This window comes from Dromaius novaehollandiae, chromosome 9, assembly GCF_036370855.1.
Source record: "Dromaius novaehollandiae isolate bDroNov1 chromosome 9, bDroNov1.hap1, whole genome shotgun sequence".
Taxonomy (NCBI): domain Eukaryota; kingdom Metazoa; phylum Chordata; class Aves; order Casuariiformes; family Dromaiidae; genus Dromaius; species Dromaius novaehollandiae.
In genome coordinates, this window is record NC_088106.1 from 9,952,486 (window position 1) to 9,974,522 (window position 22,037).

General features: G+C 41.1%; 2 protein-coding genes across 4 annotated transcripts in view; both read left to right on the forward strand.

The window, feature by feature from the left end:
* The first annotated feature begins 26 nt into the window (after positions 1 to 26).
* NDUFB5 (NADH:ubiquinone oxidoreductase subunit B5) lies at positions 27 to 4,706 on the forward strand. The gene is made up of 6 exons (XM_026094848.2): positions 27 to 201; positions 496 to 581; positions 1,494 to 1,560; positions 2,343 to 2,404; positions 3,450 to 3,556; positions 4,475 to 4,706. The coding sequence occupies exons 1-6, from the start codon at positions 75 to 77 to the stop codon at positions 4,593 to 4,595; spliced, it is 570 nt and encodes a 189-aa protein (XP_025950633.2). The 5' UTR covers positions 27 to 74; the 3' UTR covers positions 4,596 to 4,706.
* Positions 4,707 to 8,745: 4,039 nt separating this feature from the next.
* USP13 (ubiquitin specific peptidase 13) overlaps positions 8,746 to 22,037 on the forward strand; it is a 59,056-nt gene continuing 45,764 nt past the window's right edge. For 2 of the 3 annotated variants that reach the window (XR_003258364.2, XM_026094837.2), the window contains exons 1-2: positions 8,746 to 9,105; positions 20,420 to 20,545. Coding sequence is in view for 2 of the 3 variants with exons in the window: in XM_026094837.2 (XP_025950622.1) it covers positions 8,950 to 9,105; positions 20,420 to 20,545 (282 nt within the window). In the remaining variant the exon portion in view is untranslated. Of the gene's footprint in view, positions 9,106 to 12,598; positions 12,709 to 20,419; positions 20,546 to 22,037 lie in introns of all 3 variants that reach the window. The other variant, XM_026094838.2, reaches the window with a different exon arrangement.

Genomic DNA, 22,037 nt, shown 5'->3' on the forward strand with positions numbered 1-22,037 from the left:
GATGGCCGCCCCCTAGTTTCACCCTCGCTGTGGGGAGGGTTTTTACAGGCCACGCCCCCGTGCCAGTCTCAGCCATGGCGGCTATGAGCCTGCTGCTGCGGGCAGCAGCTGCCTGGGGGGCTCGGCGGGCTGTGGGTGGTGCGGCCGGTGGCGCCCGGCTCCGCTGGCCCTCCGGGGCCGCCCGCCTCCCCGGCACCGTCGGTAGGGCCGCGGCGGTGGGGGCGGGCGGCCTGGCGGCGAGGTGACCTTGAGGGGCGGAGGGGAGGCGACGGCGCCGCTGTGAGGAGCCGGCGGCGGGGGCTGCGTGGCCGCCGGGCTCGGGGGGGAGCCGGGAGCCTAGGCCCAGCCGCGGCCCTTGCGTTGGGCTTCGCCCTTGTGGTGCTGGAGCAGGAGCGGCCTCGGGCGAGGCGGAGCCCTTCGGCGACCGGCCTCGGGGAGGAGGCAATCGCCGAAGGGAGAGGAAAAACTCTTAATACTTTGGTTTCTCCTTTTCAGCCCCTGTACGGCATAGCAGCCATGGGAAAAGAATGTTTATTATCAAGGCAACAAGTTTTTATGATTCTCGATTTCTGAACTTGTTGGTGAGTTTAAAATACACGCTAGATTTAGCATAACAAATCGCTTGAAAATCATGTAAGAATGTCTAAAATATAATTATTTTATGTGCCAGCATCTAAAGTGTGGTTGGCGCTAGTCACATAAACAAGAACTTCCAGTTCTCCTCCTAAATGATTTATTGTCATTGCTGTAAAATCAGGGCAGACAAAGCAAAAAGATATAGGATTAGTTAAATGGTCAAGATTGTGTTTGGTACATCAATTAATGCTCTATTAGCATGCACATTTGCATAATTTGCAAATGCCTTCCAGTTTGTTCTCCTTTTTAAACCAACCTAATGGACCTTGTAACCCTTTTAACGCAGTAAGGTTGCTCTACCACAGGGTTTGCCTGCAGTCATCTAGTCCACTAACACCAGAGGTCTAGAATTAGGAAGCCTGATCTGAGTTAAGTGCTGAAAAGGCAGGGTTTGGATAAAGCCCATTATGAAGCCAACCTGATACTGTTTTAGAACAATTAGCTTGCTTTATCTGTCTTCCCCAGTTACCAAAGCTGATAGTGATTATATTTATGTTGCATTATATTGTGTTACAATGAAATGCAGAAACCGGGTATCAAAAGATGCTGGGACAGCATTCAGGGAAAGCACTGCTCTCTGCTTTTTCAGAGACTGACCTCTCTGGAAGACTGAATGCTGAACTAAATGGGCCCATGGACTGATACAGCATTGCTATTTCTGTATTCTCATTTGTTAATTAACTCATTTTCATGAACAGTGTAGCCTTATGTACAGCATTCCTATCCCACCTGCAAGTACAAGTCTTAGCCTTCCTTATTGGCTATGTTACGTTGTTTTCAGACTAACTTCGTCTTAATTTTGTCAGGCTGCTGAATTTCTCAATCTCTTTTTTGTTGTTTTTTTATGCCCTATGCAGAGATTCTATATATTCTTGACTGGGATACCAGTGGCAGTGTTCATAACATATGTGAACATCTTCATTGGTGAGTGCTCTGTCATGCTTAATGTAAGTACACAGTGAAAATTATTAAATGGGTAAATGGAAGCTGTACACGCTGGGTAGAAAATCCAGCTCTTCTATGGTTTGCTTCTTGGAAGATCATGAAATAGGCCTAAGAGTTACGATAATATTGTATAAATACATAGAGGATATTCCCAGTTTCTTTCTTTTTCTGTAGTTGTTGATTTTTGTAAAAGCTTTCTGCATTTTTAAAAACTGGCAAGTTCAAATGGAAAATAATCATAATACTTTTGTGCTAGTTTTTCGAACATCAGTGATGTTTAGTACACAGTTCTGCTGTATTCCAATGAGGAGTCGTCTTATCTGGTTTTACATACTTCTGTAAGAATGCTGCATACACTGTAATGTGTTGTTAGCTAGCAAAAAACCAATTCTGTCTGGCATTCTTGTTTTAAATATGTTACTGTAATAGTTACTATTGAATTGATTTAGTTGAGAAGTTATAGAAAAACATACTTTAAACTCATATATTTTAAATGGGCATTTCTATGGACTTGATCTTAGTTATTTCTTCTGTATAATGGCTAATTTCACCCTTTGGTTGTGTGGTTTAAAATCTATGAGCTAGATGCATATAGTGTGAAGTGCCTGAAAAAATACAAGAAGTCCAATTTTTCTGAATAGAGTTCAAATGGACAGAGTACTCTCCATGTGAAATAGTGTTAGTTTTTATGTGGAAAGCAGAATATGTGGTACTTCAAAGATTACTTGTATGAAATATTTCTCCCCTACTTTCCTTGTCAGGTGAAGCTGAACTTGCAGAGATTCCCGAAGGTTATGTTCCAGATTACTGGGAATACTACAAAGTGAGTGTAACTTGTATTAGAGATAGCCTTCCTCTTAACATAAGTTTGGGGAGGAAAGTGTGTGGAGTATGATAATGGGGATGGCCATATCTTAATTGGATATCGGAGTAGGGTGATATCACTTAAAACAGCAAGTTTGCCAAAATTATTATTGGACAATTTAACTTTATGGAATATGCATATTGCTGTAGGAAATCTATTTATTGACAGAAGTAGATGCAAATGATCTGCAATTATATGCAAGAAAACTGCTGAAGCTATATGCCAAGAATTGTTTTGTAATATTCCTAAATAGTAAGAGCAGTCTGCATGAGTCACAAACAGAATTTCTCTTTACTCTTGGCATCCAGTTTTTTTGTCCGCCTCTTTTTTTGCTCGAGCTACAACTATGAAGATACTGGCGTTTAAAGTGACATTGCTTACTTCTGTATTATTTGCTAGCATTGTTTCAAAGTCCAATATCTCTCATGCTTTTAAGTGTAAAATTGAAGATTTTTATAACCAGAAAACTTGAGGTCATAGGTTCTTCACTTCATTTTATTTTCTTAAAATGAGTCTCTGGCTTCTTGGTGCAAGCTCTTTGTTTTTGCTGGGAAGTGACTGAATTCAGCAGTACTGTTATGACTGTTGTAACTCATGTAATCTTTTGTTCCCAGTGCAATGGCTTCTGTGTGGAAGCAGTACTTCAAAATCTTACTGGTTACAGCAAGAGGTTTGCAGTCCACTTCTGTGATTCCAGTGGCAGTTTAAGGAACTTAATTTCAATAAAACCAAAATACGTTGTATCTCTTCCATTAACTTGTTTTTCATTTTGCTACAGAATATTTTCCTGCAGATTATCTTGGCATCAAAATAAGCAAATGAAATACAAATTTTTAGGGCTCTGATCATATAAGAAGTTGAGTATGTTTTTAACTTTACTCTTATGATTTGAATAGCAGTACTTGGAGTTGATCACATTTTCAGAATTGGGAACATGCAATTTATGTATAATGACATTTTACTTGGAAATCATGTGAATAATCTATGCTCTTACATTTGCTAGCACCCTATAAGTCGTTGGATAGCTCGTTACCTCCTTGACCCCCCTGAAAAAAATTATGAGAAAGCCATGGCTCTGCTTGATGTTGAAGCAAAGAAAACTGAACTGAGGTATGGTATATAGTTGAGAAGATCTTAAAAGAGGATACATGCTGTAGTTCACTATTGTATTTTGCTTAAAATGCAGAGTTGGATGCTGACATAATGTACCTGCTTGCTCATGCATCACTTGACCCTGAGCGTTTGCTGCACTGCCTGGTACTGATGTGAAAGTTACAGTATCTGTAGTCCCTGCTTTCTCACTATTAAGATTACCAGAACTGGAACAATCCAAGGGCAGTCTTTTAAAACAGCAGTACCTCTTCAAAACAGTTCACGTTTGTAAAGTTGTGACTCTGTGTTTGTAAATCAGGAAATGGACAGCTCTTGTGCCTCTGCTACTGCTCATAGCTTAACTGAGTAGCTGAATAACACAGTTTACCAGGCTGGTCATGTTGCTATCTGCTGTTGAAAATTTTGTGGGCAGCAGTGACGCTGTTGCACTGAGTTCATTCTGTACGTACTTAGAGTAAACTGTGGTAATAGAAGAATGTCTGAGTTTAATGAAATGTTGCTATTGGGACCAAGATAAAGTAGGTCCATCTAAAGATAAAGTAGGTCCATCTACCATCATGATCAAGTCTGTTTTTTCCTCACCTATTTATTTTTGGTTGAACGCTATATCAACAACTGTGGAACCCCTTACTAAGCGAGAAATGGACAGAACTCCTGCAAGTACTTTTATTACTGTTTTGTGAGATGGTTTGCTGGAAAAAAATTGAAATAGAAGGATGTAATATTTCATGTTCTAGTTGAATTCTTCATATTTTGGTGTTATGTATGTTTCAGTAGTATTTATAAATGTAGATATTGAACTCATTGCTGTTGTCAGCAATGCACTGTTACTGTTAAACATTGATGTCGTCAAAAAAACCCAACCTACATGTTCATTGACTCTTGCTTTTTTTTCTTTCTTTCTTTTTTCTAAAGGCTGATGGAGTTGGAGGCACGCAGACTGATGAGAGCAAGGGGAGATGGACCTTGGTATCATTATGAAACACCTGATAAAAATCTTACTGACGAGTCTATGAAAGCCACACCTGACAATTAAGCAGTCCTAAGACAGTGTGCAAGGTTTTAAATGCACACCAACAAATTGTGACTGAATTATGCAATATACATCCTGCTGTTCACTGAATTAAATTAAAAAAATTTTCGTTTTTTTGTTGGTTCCAGTAATTTGAAAGAAGCTGTGGCAGTTAAGCTGGTATAGCTGTTCATCTTACTAATCAGAGAAAAGGCCTTGTATCAGCTGCTAGAGGTTATTTGTTTTTCTGCAGAGCGTCAACACAGAATGGGCTTTGTGACCTAATTTCTGTGAAGCAACTTGATAATGTTAGTATTCATCATGTGATTTCTTGTAGCTAAACTTTTAAATGAAAGGTACAAGCAACTGTAGGGCTTTTTTCTTTTATGATGCCTTGTGACAGATAATTTGTAGAAAATGAACCAAATAAGAAAAGTCTTTAGGTCTTTGGAATATTGTCACTGTAGACAAATGTTATCTTTCTCATTACCTGGACACAAACCAGGCTTTCACTCTTTGTTCCAAACTTGTATCTTGTTCAAAGTCAGCTATTGTTTTCCCTGTATTATCTCAAAGGTGCTTTTCTTTACTTATTGTTAATACCCTTACTCTCTGATAGTGTCAGCCATGCTGCTTCTTTCTTCATTAGTTATTTTGTCACTGCTTTTGAACTTTTCCTCCTTTTTTTAAGATCGTGTATAATTTATGCCTGTCTGTGCTCCTGTTTTCTCCAGTCCCACCTTCTTCTCTACATTCTGTGTCTCTAAAAGACTTTTTCTTTAAAAGCCTCTAAAAAAAGAGGAAATGAAAAGGAAAAAAAAAAAAAAAAAAGCAAGGCTTACCTCTGTCCTTCTTTCTGAACTGGACACTTCTCCCTTTGTCTACATCATCCAAAAGGTGCTCCTTCTAAAACATCTTGCCACATTGCTCTGTTCTTTTGATACTTTTTTTAAAGTGAGGTTTGAAAACATAACTAGTAGGTTTCCTATAATACCTGCTTCCTTTTCTAATGGATCTAAAATGGAGCCACATACTGCCTTTGTGGCAGAAAGTGTCTTCATTGATGCAGGTTTAAACAAAGTCAGTGTTCTATAATACACTAATATTTCAAAAAACTTACTGAGAGGTACCTACCCTTTATGTTACATAACTTTCATTTTAAATATGAATATCAAGTAACTTGGAGAAATGCATGCCTAGTAGTCGTAGGGAGGATTGTCTTTAATTTTTAATGAGGCTTTGATTTTATTATGTCAGATATTACCTGTGTTTTGAGAAGGCTGAATTAAGACAGAAGCACTTGCCTAAACCTATAACAGTTACTATCTACACTGTCAGCTGTAGGACTAGAAAGCAAATGGAAAGTTCTTAAACAGTTAAAAGTATGTGGTGTATATAAATCAAGCCTTTATGACGTTAAGGGTTTTTGTAAGTTTAAGTCTTTTGTGTACTCTTGAAAATATCCTGCAGTTCCTGGTCCTAAAGTCTATGGTCTGTCATGTAGAACTTGCTTCATTATTAGAAAGAATCTAAGTGGACAAATATGAAATTAAGTATTTTCCTAGTAACTGCTGTCTATCTAATATTTTTAGCAATTTAGTGAAGTTACTAATACTGTTGTTGAACAGAGTTTTCTTCTTCCTGTAATAGGCTTAGTAAGATGAAGATGGGAAAAATAGGAAACTGCTTCATGGAGGCTGTTATGAAAGGATTGCTTGAAGTCTGAAGAGTGAGGATCAAGCCAGAGAGAACCGGTAGACTTCAATTAATGGGTTTTTTATGGATCAGATCACTGTTAGGTAAACAGATATCATCTTCTGCTGTGTGATTACACAGTTTTTGGTATGTACGAATATAAGTCTTCAATAACAATCTCAAGATGAAAATTTCAAAATAACATAGAGACCATATAAGAGACTTCAAAGATGAAAAAACAATCCTCTTTCTGGTAACATTTAGGGTACCTTAAAGGCTTCTTTTCTAAGGTGAGCTGAAATCAAAAAAGCAAAACAAAAGAGTTTATTCAAAAACTTAAGTAGAAGTGTGCTATCTAGCTGTTGCTAATCAGGAACAAATTAAGAAATACATAAGGGGAACAAGGCAAATAGAGATCCAAAATGTTGCATAAACAGAATGCTGAATATTCATAATTATAATCTAGAATGATCTCATCTGCCTAGCTGGAAGGGCTATATATTGTATTTAAAATCCTGTCTTCATTGCTTTTTTTTATATCAGTTTCTTCCTTAAAATAAGACATTAAAGAAGGTGTAAATGAAGAATGATCCTGATACAGTTTTAACACCTATCTAGTCAGTTGTTGCATGTTTACAGTAAAGATATAGAAGTTACATATAGAAAATACCAAATAAGACAAATAGGAACAGTAAGACTACAGATGCAAACAAAATGCTTTGAAATTTAGTATTACAAGATTTTTATTTATTTGCATGTTGTTACTTCACATCTCTCAGTATTACAGTATTCAAAATCAACTTTGTTACAGTCAGTTTGCAGATTTTAGCAGAAGTTAGGCCTTTACAAAAGATCAAATGAGAACATAAATCTGAAACAATTATTTAAGAGCACTTCAAGAGGAGGCTGCCTCCCGTCATGTTTGTAAGAATGGCATTCCTTGACGATTTAATATACATGACATCAATGAACAAGTACCTTCTGGGATAACATTAGTTGTTTTAACGTGCGTGTGAGGACATCCATATACATACCTGCCAGGCATTTTCAAAACTGTTCAGCTATTTTTCTATACTATTTTATGGGGGGGGGGGGGAATAGTGAATAAATAGGTTACTCTGTTTATCTGACAGGCTTTTGCCACTAGAGGGATATGTTTCCTCAGGTTCTAATGGCCACAGTATTCCTCTAGTTTTAAATCACATAACAGAGTGAAGGGCTGTGCCTCTCTCAGAGTTTGTGGCCCTAAATTACCTGTCTACATTGAAATTTCCACTTTTTTTTTTTTTTTTTTTAAGGGAAGTAAGGCTAACTTCTTTAGTAAATTCTGGTCATCTTGTGGTTTCAGACTGCTAAAAACTAATGAATTTCTTCCATTATATTGAGCAATAGCACATAGAATATTTGAAGTAAACACAGCCTCATGGGCTGTTTCCTAGCACTGCCAAACATTAGAAAGACTCTGATTGATTTTGGATTTTTTACTTTATGATTCTTTGATGTAAATTCTACTCTTGTGCAAGTCTAAAGCCATTCCATTGAGCTCATATTTTGCTTTCGGTATTTCAGAGTTCCCAGCACTTCTGATTTTGCTAGAAAAATTGCTGAGAACAGCAATTTTTAGCTGGTTAGCTTACACTTGCAGCCTGTTCCTTTATTGCTGGATACAAACGTGTGATTTTTCAGCTCTACTGCTAATTCAGACCCCCTTTGTGAACTTTTTGAGGTAAAAAGTGGTCCTAGCAAAGGTCACACGTATAATTGCTGTTAAGTGATATGAACTTTGATTTTTCAATCACCTATTTGGAAGTGGTCCATGAACCCTTGGATATAATGTCAACTACAGCTGGAAGGCCACTCATCTAAATTATATGGCTTAATTTTAAACGGATCAGTCATTTCTTTAATCCTGCTGCTGCTAATCCTGTCAGGCATATCCAGTGGCCTATTAGGTATTGTTTGGAAAAAAATCACTACTTCGAGCATTCTTCTGTTTACTTCTCTTTATTCCTCTACCAATAGTTAGTCCAAGGGAGAAGAAGAGAACCACAGCAAAACTCGGGAGAGGTCAGGTTAGGCTTGAGGTGCCGTCCCTCAGCTCAGGATGTCTGCGTTCAGCTGCTGCCGCAGCCGTTCAACGCCGCTGGGCTGTCGCATCCCAACAGCTTCAACCTCTCTGGGCAAAGCAAAATAGCTGGTGAGGTGATAAACCACTGAGGTAGGAGCGCTCACTATGCTGAGACACGGCACCTTCCGCAGCGGGCTTGTGGCAGACTGCTCGGGCGGGTAGAGAAAAATCCGTTATCAAACCTGCGCTGTACCGCAGCCGGGGGGGGAGGGGCGCGGCGGCCCCTCAGCGCCGGGCGCCCCGTAACGGTCGCGCGTGGCTCGCGGGCGGGGCGGGGGCCCCCACCAAGGCGGGGGGGGGGGTGAGGGGGGCGGAGGCCGCGGAGGGCCGCCCGCCTCCGCTGCCCCTCCCTCCTTCCCGCCCGCCCTCGCCGGGACCCCGAAGTGCCGCCGCAGCTGGTGCCGCTCCTGCTGCCATTGGAGTAAAAATAGCATCTTCCCTCCCCCCTCCCCCGGGCCCGGCTCCCGCTGCCGCCGCCGCGCCCTGCCCCGGGCCCGGCTGCCCGCCGCCTCCATTGCCCGCTCGCCGTCGGCCGGCCGGAGCGACCGAGCGAGCATGCAGCGGGCCGCGCTCTTCGGCGGCGGCGGCGATGCGCAGATGGCCGCGGGGGACGTGGGCGAGCTGCTCGTCCCCTACATGCCCACGATCCGGGTGCCCAAGTCCGGGGACCGGGTCTACAAGACGGAGTGCGCCTTCTCCTACGACTCGCCCGTGAGTGCAGCGAAGCCGCCGGCTGCCGACCCGCCCCTCTCCCGGCGGCAGCCTCCCCCAGGCCGCAGCCTCCCCTTGCCCCCACCCCGGCCGGGTTTCGCTTCGCCCCGCGGGCCGCAGCCCCTTCCCCGCTTTACCGGAGGGGCCTCCTGCGCCTTCCCCGGCCTGCGGTGCCGCGGCTGGCCGCCGCCGGCACGGCGGGAGGCACCGGCGCTCCGCCGCAGCCCGGGGCTCGCCCGCAGCGCCCGCGCGGGCCCCTCGGTCGGCTCGGTTTTTCCTCTCAGGGGCCTCCGAAATGCTTGGTTAGACCCGGTACTGCTGTGTTTTCCGGGAAACTTTCCTACCGCCTGGGAAGTAGCGTCTGGTGATCGCGGGGGTGCCCGCTCTCCCTGCATCACCCTAAGTTTCGCACCAGGGTGGTAAAAAACAGAAGGTGACGTTGTCATTCGTGTGTTTTTGGCTAGAAAAAAAGCCAGTGGTTTTCCTTGCGTATCACTGCTTGTTTTCCCGTTTAAGATCTTTTTAAGGAAGTCGTCAAAGAAAAGGTTCAACCTGAAAATCAGTGTTGAAAGTCTTCCTGAAATACTTTCCTTCCCAGGGTTTCAGTTACCTCACTGGACTCCAAAGAACTCGTGTTTTCCCCACTAGCTTATTTAGTTTGTTGTTAAATGAAGGTTTGATGTCTAGTAACCCTCTGTCGTGTCGTAGTTGTCTTGCGAAGCATCCGCGAGCTCCGCAGACGTGTGTGTTCTGTGGCAGAGCTGGGGCCTTTCTCATTTTTAACTTTGGAAACATTGGAAACCTTAATAAGCAGTAAGAGTGGATACCGCGTAAGAAACACGTGTTTGGAAACTCAACTTTTAAAATGGAGTTGAAATTTTTTTAAAAAGTTGCTTCTCTATGTTAAGCTGAGGTTTCTCAACGGCAATTGAGCGCTCCGTGTTGATGTGAAGTTAAAGTTGGTGACAGCAATCTGAAGGAAGCTCAGCATGACATGACAGGATAGTCAATGAAAGATATGTCTGAGACGGATTTTTGAGTACTTTATCCCTCTCTTTTTAATATTTCCCTCAAACGCAAAAAATTAAAATTGGTTTCAAAGGTGACTCAGCTGTCTGGTGTTCATCATGTCTGGTTGAACAGGGGTTATTTTTACCCACACTCTTCAGATCTCAAGTGTCACCTAGCAGCCCTGACTGTACCGGGAGGCGGTCTGATTAAAACTGCCAAATCAGACTCTCCTGCAGAAGCGCTAATTGCATTATATACTAAATAAGGCTTTTGGGGGAAAATCAACATACCATAATCTTTTCTTCAAATTTCTGCTTGGATTAACGTGAGAAATAACACTTTCAGGTATCTTGGACCTTGCGGCTTATGAAAAGTTTCCTCTAACCAGTAGGAAGGGATATCAAATTCTGCTACAGATTAAAAAGCATTAATTAACACCTCTCCCCCCAACAAACATCAAATCAACACAGCAAAAACTTTTTTTTTTTTAGCAAGACAATATATTTGAGCAAAACAGAAAGCATTTGAGCAAAGCTCAAATAAACTTAACAAAAGCTATCATCTGTAAACATAGCAAAAGGAGCTGGAATCACCAGGTGTGATTTTCAGAAATGCTTCATCCCATTCATTTTCCTGGGAAGAGATTGGGGTTTTTGAAAATGTTGCCCTCAGCCATTAGAAACTTTTTGTTTAAAGGTATTCATTGGGCAAAAGGCTCTGATTGAACCCATGCAATACCAGTACAAATTGTATTAGGCTCAGTTTCTGTTGTCTAGTTTTCCACAGCTTTTCAGCCTGTACTGGTCCTCGACTTAGCTGGGTAGAAGACTTGTCTCAGAACATTTATTTATTATTCCCATATAATCTAACATATTTGGGTATTGCTTCTAGGATAGCTGATTCTAAAAGACAAGTGCGTGCTTTTGGGGGTAAAACACCATCATTTACAAGTTTGAAAAGAGCAAAGCTTTAAATTACAGCCTTCCGTCCAGAAGGAAGGTGAAAGAAGGATACAGACAGGTTGTTCCCTTGGCTAAAGAAAGGTGTTTATCTCAGTATGCTTTCTATTAGGTTGACTTAGTGACTTATTTTCTTGGGTCAGCTATGTATGATCTAAGTGAGCGACTTCCTCTTGAGCTGTTTGGCTCTTTTTGAAAGATGCACATTTTTTTTTCTCCCCTATAACGTTAAAGCAAACGATCAATGTTTAAAACATATCCTCTGGGATTTATTGTTAACAGTAAAATTCCAGGTAACTTTGTCAACTGAGGAGGTGTTTCTGTTGTAAGCTTATTTCTCAGTATTTCCTCGCATCTTCTTGTTTTGCCATTTCAAATATGCTCTTTTTTACACTTGTAACTTCAGCACTTCTCTGTTTGGAGTCAGCTTAACGCAAGGTGTTTTGTTCTGTCACTTTTCTTCAATACCAGATTTTATTTCAGTAGTTTGTTTTATTACTGCCATAAAACTGTCTCTCAAGCTTTATCCTGGATTCTTTTCCTCCATAGTCTTTCCGGACTATTTTGGAGCCTAATACTTTTGTCAATTAATTTTTGTATGTACAATTCTTAAGTGACGTACCCAGTCACGCTACATCTCTATGCGCAAGTTTCTCTGTCTATAAAATTTGTGTATTATTACCTTCCCTGCAAGGGAGTATTGTGATCTTTAAAATACACTAAATGCTGTCAGATCTATGGGTATTAGGGTACAAAGTGCTATTATTATAGAGAAGGATTCTCCAACAGTTTTGAAAAAGACCAGGAGGAGGGGGGGTAGTCCAAACCAGAGCTGTTTGCTCAGGGCGTGCCAAAGAAAATGAGGCACTGTGTGCGAGTGGCTTCATCTTTTAGTTCCCGTTGTGCAAATTTAAATGCGCTGCAGTATGTTGCTTTTGCGGAGTTTTTTGTCAGTCTGTTGGTTGTGTCGTCTTGTCCGGATTTAACCAGTATAGTGTCCTTGAAGATCCACGTTCTGGTAGGCAGTTTTCACTCCTCTTTCTCAACCTCTGTTGACTCACAGTTCTCTTTCAGTGAGTTTTAAATCTTATTTCCCTGAGTGAAGATCTGCGAACAATGGAGCCTTTGAACTGTGCTACAAAGAGTGTCACTGGTTTCGAGATATCAGAAGTGCGAGCGTAGGAGAGGTACAAGTGGATATTCGGTATACTTTTTTCCATGTGGATTAACAGTAGCACAAGGATCTTGTCAGAAAAGTAGTATTGTTAAAAGGGCCACTAGATAAATGAGGGAGTCAACTCAATGCTTTTCTGAAATCTAAAATTCATGTCCTTAGATTTGGCCTATTTCCAACAAAATGTACTAGGGTTAGTTTCCAGGAAAGTCAGGAGGAACAGGAAAGAGTTTCTGTGCATTCGAGAGCCCTATTGACAGTTTTTTAGTTTGCTAGTCTCAGAAGATTAGAAAATGTGCCTTTATATGACTTAATTTTTAATTACTGTCTTTTTTTTGGTGGCTTCTAGAAAAACTGTGTTTCCCTGATGAGGGCTTCCACTCCAATTAACCTTTGATTCTTTATACTGGAATTCAGAAGGGAAGGAAGGCAGCCTACAAAATACAAGCAAGGCCTGGTGTGAGTATTGCTCCCTCTAGAGACTGGCCCCAGAAGCTGTAATAGCCTACCACTTTCTGACAAATCGAATGATGAAATCCTGTACTTCTCATTCTTGAGACCTGATGCACAGTCCCTTCTGGTGATTTTTTTTCCCCTGTATCTGTGCTGCTCTGATGCAGGTTTCTTCTCTCTGTTATTTTGTCTGCTGCGACCTCTCTTCCTTTGTTGGCAGCTGAACTTGACTTTGTATTGTTCAGTAGAACGTGGGAAGCAGAAAGATTGTATTTACATAATCTTTTGTCTGCTGCGGAGCTTGTTACCTCTGTAGAAGTATAGGATTCAGCAGGAAATTCCACCTTTAGGTGGGATCCCTTTCCCAAAAACCTCCGATCATTTAAGACCAGACATATCAGAGAGAGATGATTGCCAGAAAAGGGATACAAATTGGAGTATAAAAATGGCTTATGTGCAGACTGTGCATGTGGATGTGCTCTGAAACATTCCCCAGGAAGGGCATTAGATGTCACAACTACAGCACAGGTCGCAAGTCCAACACAGCTATAAGACCAAGCAGTCTGGTTTCTGTAGATTACAGGATTGTGTGTGTTTGAGCAGCTTAAAGCTTGGCCTCATACTGCTGAAGAATCTTGCTGCTGACAAAAACTTCCTGTGTGGATCTTGCTAACTTAATTTTTGTGGCTTGGGAAGTTTGTAGTGGTTATGTTAGGACAATTCCCAAAGGCTGAACTGTGCTGATGCTCTGCTGTTTATCAGACAGTACAGTTGAGGCTGGAATCCTTGAATTTGCAGTGTGTAATGGACATCAGTGACCATGCTGTATGTAATTTTCTAGCAGTAAATATATTCTGTCTGGCTGGTCCTTTGGCCAATATTCCTTGAAAAAAAATGAGAAAGTCACTGGGCCTCTGATTGGGAAGGATAGACAGGTATCTTGTTTATATTGATGGGATGGAAGTAGCAGTGAGGAAAAAAAATAAGAGGATTGAGTACACCCAGGCAAATTGAGTACTCCCAGCAAATTATTTTGTCCTACTTGCAAAATAACCTCCAAATTATTTATACAATGAATTGATGTTTGATGATGGGTAATAATTCATAAAATCTGAGCAGCACTGCATCCCAGGATGATCCTGGGAAGTCTGATGGGTGAGTTTGTTGCAGGCTGGGAGTGCGCTAGGACACTAGGGTTAACTTAATTGTTACTGCTGTTGCCAGTCTTCCAAAGCTAGAGAATCGTTAAATCAGTGACGGTTGTACTTGCAGTTGTTCACAAAGGAGAAAATACCATGCAGCTTTGAAGAGCAACCAGTGTGTGTGTGCCTAGTACACTTCTGTGGGTTTGATCTAAATCTGGATCTAAATGGCCTTTCTCTCCATTTTCATGACTGACTGAACTTTGGCTAACTTGCTGTTACCAGACTAGTGATGGGCTGGAATTTTTTGGGTAGTGGTGAGACTTTGGTAGTAAGGTACCTGTAGTGCTGGAGAGTAGATATAAGGATGGAGATGAACTGATAACCCATCTGGAGCTCTGCTGAGTCTCCGCGGAGTGCCATTAGGTTTCCTGTAACCTCTTCTGTTCTGGAAACACAGTGTTGCCTTTGTGACCAACAGAACTGTACAGCTAGGGCTCTGCATAATGCAAAAATCATCAAACTGTCTCTAAATCTAAGGTGCCATGGAAGCAGTACAGGTGGCACTGCTTGAGTTGTGGTAATAGGCTTGAGCTAGTGGACCCTTTTGGATCTGAGCTGTCTCTGTCAGTGATCTACACAAATCACACCTGGATAATATGATCACAAACAGTACTGATTGCTGGGTGTAAGTTCTTTGTTCCTTGGCGTAGGTCACAAGTACCCATGACCTCATGTTAGTTTTGCCATCATGTCTGCACACTTACCTTGAAGCCTTGTTGCTGCTGCTGTCAATGTGACTTGTACATGACACTGCTTCAGATGATGTGTGTCCTGGTCTGGAGTCCTGTATGGCTCGTGTACATGACTGACATCTGGAGCCATGTCTTAGAATGGTGGTTTGGTTTCATTTGAGTGTCTGGCTGGCCCCTGCGGCTTTTTTCTTCAAATGAAACATTGGAAATGCTGCACTGGATTGGACTTGTGCCCATGTGCCCATCTCTAAGAGTGTCCAGTATCAGAAGCTACAAGGGAGAGAACAGATACCTTTGTTAAGCAGTCATGAAGTAATATGCTCTTAGGGAAATATCCTGCATTATGCCTAGTAAGTAGCATTTAACCCAAGACCTTGAGGATTTTAAACCTTGCAAAACTCCAATATATTTGTTGTTATAACTTCATCCATTTTTCCACATAACATCTGAACCCCAGAATCCTGATACATTTTTGATTGCAGTGATGTTTTCTTTCTTCAAGCTGTTCAGTGTTTTGCATACTGCTATCACAACAATGTGATAAAATAGTAACTTTGATATTTGTTTTCCTCCTTTTTTAAGGGTGAGGGGAGGAGGGGTCTGGAATTTTTTTTTCGCTTGTAGCTAGAAGTCTGGTAACTGGAATCCCTGTTCTCTTTTTTCTCCTGCCAGATCATTTGTCTTTTCTTTTTCTGCCTGACCCAGCTCATCTTTTCCTGTCTCTCCTTCTTCACCAGTTCCAGTAATTCATGGCTGCTTTTCACTGGTTATGTGGGGTTTTTTTATGCCAATATTTGTGTATGTCTGTTTTGTTCTGTTCTTTTTTTCTGATTCTGTTGGTTCTCTGTTCTCCTCTTTGCCAGCTGCCCAGTTTTACCCTCTTCTTACTATTCATTTTCTTTTTTTCATTTTTTCTTCATTGCTTTCTTGTCACTCTTGGGTGAAAGAGGACAGTTGTCTAAAAAGCAGACTTATGCCTGCATTCAAACCCCATAGTCCTTTTGAATGTGACTAGATAGATTCCTGGCCTTCAGCATCTACTTTGCCAGTTGATTTTTTTTTTCTTCTTCCTTCCCTGCAGGAAGTATTACTGTATTTGTTGTGGCAGAAGCTTGGAAGTGGATTATCTCTTGTGCCAAGGCAACCTTTGTGTGTTCTTGCATTCAGTCAGTTGGCTGTGTTTTTTTTCTCATTGTTTCACTGTAGGTAGTATTGGTGCATGAGAGATATAGGCTTTCTTTTTATTCTACATGGTAAATTATTGTGTGTTGCTCAGATGAATATTCATAGCTGAAACTTGTTATTCTTTTTTAACCATTTGAAGAGTCCTGAAATAAAAGGCCTGTCATTTAATTACACTATTGTACGTTTCAGTGCAGTATGTGTATTTTAGGAATGTTCCTATAAGTTTTCAAATACATTAAAGATTGGATTGTAGTTATACAACAGGAGTCTTGTGGCCACCACCACATTAATAATGGTGGTTACTGATGAACAGTCTGAATAGAGCCTCCATGGCCATAGTTTTTGTCAGGACACATTCCTATAGAAACATATTGCAGAATGCAGGGGTTCCAGTGACCGACCCATTGTCATAATTGGGAATTTTTATATTACCTGTGATGGGATGAACAAACTGCTAATTCTTTATATTTGAGGTATAGAGACTCATGAAGACTAGTTGTCATTTTACTCCCTTCTCTGATACCTTTACTATTAAATTTTACCATTGTTCTGGTGGATCTAAAGCAAACAGCTGTGCTGCAGATGTTGCACCCAAGTCTGTAACTGTTTGCCATGTAGTAGATACATCACCGCAATAGGTCTTTTATAAATTCATTATTGTCTGAGGCACATCAGGAGCTGAAATTGCTAAACGCTACGTTTCCCTGAGGGGACTAATTGGCAATGGGATACAGGTTATAAGTTCAAATCTAGAACAGGTTAGTAGTGTTTGAAAGCTGTTAGCGTCTGGTGCCACGAAAGTGTGTGAAGTGAAATGTTGATCTCACTCAGTTTCATTGTGGACTGGTGTTTGTGTTTGCCAGGTCTGTCATCCACCAGCTTCCTTGCTCTGTTTTTCCCTTCAAGGCCTGAGAGGAAGTGACTGTCACATTCTAGCGTTCGGTCTCTGTGGATTCCTCGTCCCTTTGCAAAACAGAATATTATCTAAATAAGTAAAAAGAGCTAATTTTTTTTAAATACTTTCCTCTCTGGTGAGGACAGTATGTCTCCCTCTCTATTAGTAAAGCACTTGGCGTACTGTGGCTGGGACTATCTAAGCACCAAAAAACAGGAAGAAATGCAGTGAGGAGCAATCACATTTCCTTCTGCTTGGAGGGTAAGAAGACTAGTCTACTCTTGAGTGGATGGGCCTTCTGTGTAGGGATTACAGCCTGTAGCCAGAGCAGTAAGTACAAGCTTCTGCCCGATAATGTCTTGAGACTGGAGTAGTAAGAGAAAACAACGTCTGTGCATTGCTCTATCCTAAACTTCATACCAAGTCCACTACATGCTGAGGTGAGAGAGAAAACAATGCTAAAATTCCTACTTCTGTCTCTGAAGACATGAAATTATATATTTCTGGTATAAAATAGGGTCTTTGATACTTTGGATATGTTGGCTTTCTCCAGCATAAACATTCACACACTTTTAAAATGAGCATCAATTACAAAGATATACATGCTATACTGTTCCTTCCAGAACTGGTTGTGTTAAATTCACCAGCACAAACCCTGTCTTAGGTCACAGTCAAGTGTACGTTGAGCACCAAACAGACGTGTAGTCCCTTTTGCAGCCTTCTGCAAGGGTGGCTATTTTTACATGGCAGAGAGCTTTGCATGGTGGAGAGCCTTTGCCCCTGTTTTACTGTGACCTTTTAGACTTTTGAACGTTGTGTCCACTTCTTTGCAGGTTGGGTGGAAGAACAGCCTGCTTGCTCTCTCCAGGAGAAATAACTGTTTTGTTAGTAACCACAACCAACTTACTCAGATTCTACATTTAGCTTGTATACTGGAAGTGTCAGATTGTTGTCATAGGCTGCTTATCAGAAAAAAGTTCTGTGCTATCTTGGATTCCCTCCAAAGAAAGAGAGAATGGTCTCTAAGAAAACAAAATTGTAAACAAACTTCCTGAGACCCCTGGACTGACAATAAAATGTTTTTTTTATATATAGGCTGGATATCTACAGGATTCTCTTGTAGAGGAAACATCCTTGATTTTTTCAGAGAAGGAGATGATACATGATGGTTTGGAATACAGGATGTAAAAGCAGAGAGGCAAGGTGTTACTGGCCTTAAACTAGATAAATCTGTGTAAGAGTGTGTGGACTTTAAAATACATGTACTGTATTTTAAACGTTATTGTATATTATGTACATTTTAAATACCCAGTGTGGAATGTTCTTTTAAGTGCTTTATTACTTTTGAGCACAATTGTAGATATTGGCCTTGTGCTGAAGGCTTAGAGGATTTCCAATTTAAAGGAGTTGTTTTTTAAATAGAATCTTGGGTGTTGTGTGGATCAGAAATGAGATGGCTAGAAAGTTTATTATCCACCCTGTGGAGAGACCATCTTTGTTGTATCTAGATGCTGACTGAATGACTTCACGGTATATATTAGGTTTGAATGACATATACTCTAAACACTTGCTTCGGTTCACAGATTTGAATGCTGGAATGCTCTGTTCAACTTTTTGTCCTTTTGAGGTAGGTAAAGCAAGGGCTGCGTGATTCATCACGTTTGTCATTCAGCTAAATCTGAAAAGCCGAAGCCCATCTGTTTTGGCTCATGTTAAGAAAACCAGAAAAGACTGGGATATTTTCTAGTTTTGCAATGAAATATTTTTCTCTGATCTCTCCTCTTTTCCTGTCCTCTCCCAGCTCTGCTGGTTCTTGTTCTGTTCCCCAGCTCCATGGCTTCTGCTTGCCACTGCAGAAGTACCAGTATTTACTGGGGTTTAAGAGCCGATTCTTCAGTCCTTTAGTAGTATTGGTACAAATGAGCATGTCTTAATAAATAACATTCATGTATGGATGAAGGTGGAAGGTCAGCTGGAAGTTTAAATTCCTTCAAGTTTTACTGTCAGTAAATATACACAGTACGTTCTTTAAAAAGAGTTGAGGAGAATTAACTGGCTTTAGAGCAGCACATTGAAACCTGATTTTTGGGACTGTATTGGGAGAGGAGAGACTTCTCAGGCCTCAGCTGGTTTGTGTCTGCTCTTAAATGAGCAAGAACTGCTTAACACAATCAGCCCTTCAGCCTCCTTTCTGGAAGAGAAGGGACCTGTGAATAAGGCTTTGGTTAGGAAAGTGGTGGAGATCTGCCTGTCCTCTGCTACTTGTTCCAGTCCGCAGGATTGGAGAGAGCCTAATTCACGTGATGTCTGCCGTGGCAGGACAGGCAGCTCTGTGCTCACTCTGAGAGGGGACTGGCTGGGGTCAGAGTACAATAGAGGTTGCTGCCTCCCAAAGCTTTGGAGAAAGGCTTTTAAGTATCTTTTATGTGTCACGGTGTGGGATAGTACCCTGTCAAAGTTGTTGGTTTTGCACACATCTGGTGACTTGTGCTTTTCTGTGAGCCTTTGAGTGACCTTTGGTTAATCAGATGGTTTCTAAAGTAATTTGGTGCTTATATTTCCTAACTACAGTTTTGATTGCTGTTTTTCGGTATATAGGATCTGCCTCTATATGCAATTGTTTCTTTAACAATTCTCAATCAATACAATTGCATGTATGTTTCTAACAAATGTCTTTTAGAAACTATTGATGACTTGTTACAGAGATCCTGTTTTGTTTTGTTTTTTTTTCCTAAGGTGCCTATAGATGAGTTCAGCTCATGTTGTTCTTGGTGAATTGAATGTGAGATGTTCTGTACCGTCCAATGGCACAAACAAATTCACAATAGAAGGAAGGTCACAGTGCTTCTAAAAAGCCCATTCTTTGTTATGCACCATCTCTTCAAAACAATGTGCACTAAAGAGGGCTTGAAAAATTGATCCAACACCTATGGGCCGTGTGACTGAATGTCCTCCTGGCAGTCTGAATGATGTAGGAGAGATCTGGCAGTGATACAAACCCATCAACACCCAGCTTTTGGGAGAGCAAAAAGTAATGGGACTCCTGCCAGGTTACGTTACCAAAATGTCAGCCTTCATAATCAATACCAGGAATATGTATCTTTACATTTCCTTTGTGGTGCCCTTGCCTCCAAGCACTCAGATTGCATGGGTAGAGCGAATCTCTGATAGATACTGAAAAATGTTCAAAACATATTTACTGATTTCCTTGTTACCCAGTTCTAAGAGCCATGAGGTCGCTCGTGAGATCTAGTTTTCTTAGATAAGATTGTAATCAACAGCAGAAGTTGTATCTGAATCCCCAGAACACCAGTCTGCACCGCTTCAAATTTGGAATGTTACTCTTGCAATCAAGTGGCCCCTAAAAGTTTTACTATTTCAAAAAAATGTTTATGCTTCATTGTTTCTATGCCCTACAATTTTCTATGCCTACAGGTCCCTCATGGATTGGGCACTCAAGTGGAATTTTTCAAGGCCAACTTTAGACCTCCAATTTGGACACTCACTAAGCTGTGGTTTTAAAGTAACCCATTTCAATGAGTTGCTACATGCTGTGATACCATGTGGAAGTTTCTTAGAGGGCTGATAATGTAAACACTGTTCTGTGCTATGAAAGTCACGTTTTAACAGTTGGTTGATAACAGGCAGGGTCTGCAATTCTTCGTTTTTTCTGCTTGCTGATCCCTTCCTATCCTGTTCGCTTCCTTCTCTGCTGTAACTGTTTGTGTCCTTCTTTTTAGGATTCTGAAGGAGGTCTCTATGTGTGCATGAACACATTTCTGGGATTTGGAAGGGAGCACATTGAAAGGCATTACCGGAAAACAGGACAGTGTGTATATATGCATCTGAAACGACATGTGATAGAGGTGAGATTTGTGGTTTCCCAGCTAACTACCCCAGGCAGTTCTTGGGTCTCTTTTGCTTGTTTAGATGACACATTTTGGACATAGACAAAATTTTGAATGACAGAACTGAACATGTTTGTTTTTGGGGCTGGCTATCAAATTCAAGTTCTTGGATCCCAACCCATCATATAGTTTCACTTCTGAGCTGAATCACAAGCTCTAAAGGACCAGTTCTTAAAGGCAGCCTGTTGCCCAAAGATACAGGTAATTGCCTCCCTTCTACTGATTCTTTATTATGTGCTTCCACATGTTATATACATATTGTATAGAACAAAATACTTTTTAGCAACCTGCCTTTGAAGCGTAGATTTACTGGTTTTGGTTCAGATTTGGCTGGAAACTTCTGAGGCTTTTTTTTTTTTTTTTTAAATGTGAGGTCTCAGCTCAAGGTGACAGGATTTCTTTTCATCCTAAGATTTAAATCATGAGCCTTAATCCGAACCTGGCCTGTGATCTATAACTCAGCTTAAATTGATACTGAATTCTAGATCCAGACATTGCCCTCAGACAGTGTTACACCCTCCCACGCATGGATGTATACGTACAAACTTCCTGTTCACTGTTCTTCCATGGTATCACTGCATATTAACAGTAATTTATAACCAGTGTTTCATAACATCTGTTTCTCTGTGATTTGTCTGGTGTCTTTAAGAGGCTTTTAAAGACTTCTCATCTGAGCTATATGGAAGGCACTGGGTTTGCTTTCTGGTTCCTTCTCCTGTGAGCTCTGTGTCTTTTGGGCCTAAAATAGCTGCTCGGAGTGGGACAGACTATTTCCTGTTTTTCGTTCTACAGCAGTGATTCCCCTGGGTGATGAAGGCCCTGGTGCCCTGATGACTTACTTTATTTCTGGTGGATGACTATTCACATTTTATCTGATGAATTATGGTGAGGCAGATTACATGTCCCCCAGGTTGGAATTGATGGTGGTATTATATTTTAGAATTGTCTCTCCTTGTAAGAGAGAGAACTGCATTTCCTTCACATTGTTAACTGTATGTTCTTGTAAAACCTAGTCTAGTTTTAGCAACAGTTCTGAATGAATTTAGCACTCAGAAATCCTGTCAGGATCCCTTGTATGTAAATTTCTTCCGGCATTGGTCATCCAAAGTGACCTGGGAATTTTCAATATTAAAGTAAACTGGGATTAAAATGAGGCCTCAAAAAACCCTTTCCTGGGTAAGGATTTGACCCAAGAACTCGAAAAGGGAGAAACAAATACACTGATGGTTGTTCAGTGTTTGAGTACACCTTCAATTGGGACTAGTTCAGTGGATCCTATTTGTCTTCTTGTGAATCGTGATGTAGCAGAGGGGCATGATGTGTGTGTTTGGGAAGGGCGATACACTGGTGCACTGGATCACATGGTGTGAAAGAGGCTCTGACTATACAGTTCAGGTGAGGATTGTGTTATCTAACATGGACCATAGATAGGATTCCTCATATATTAGCT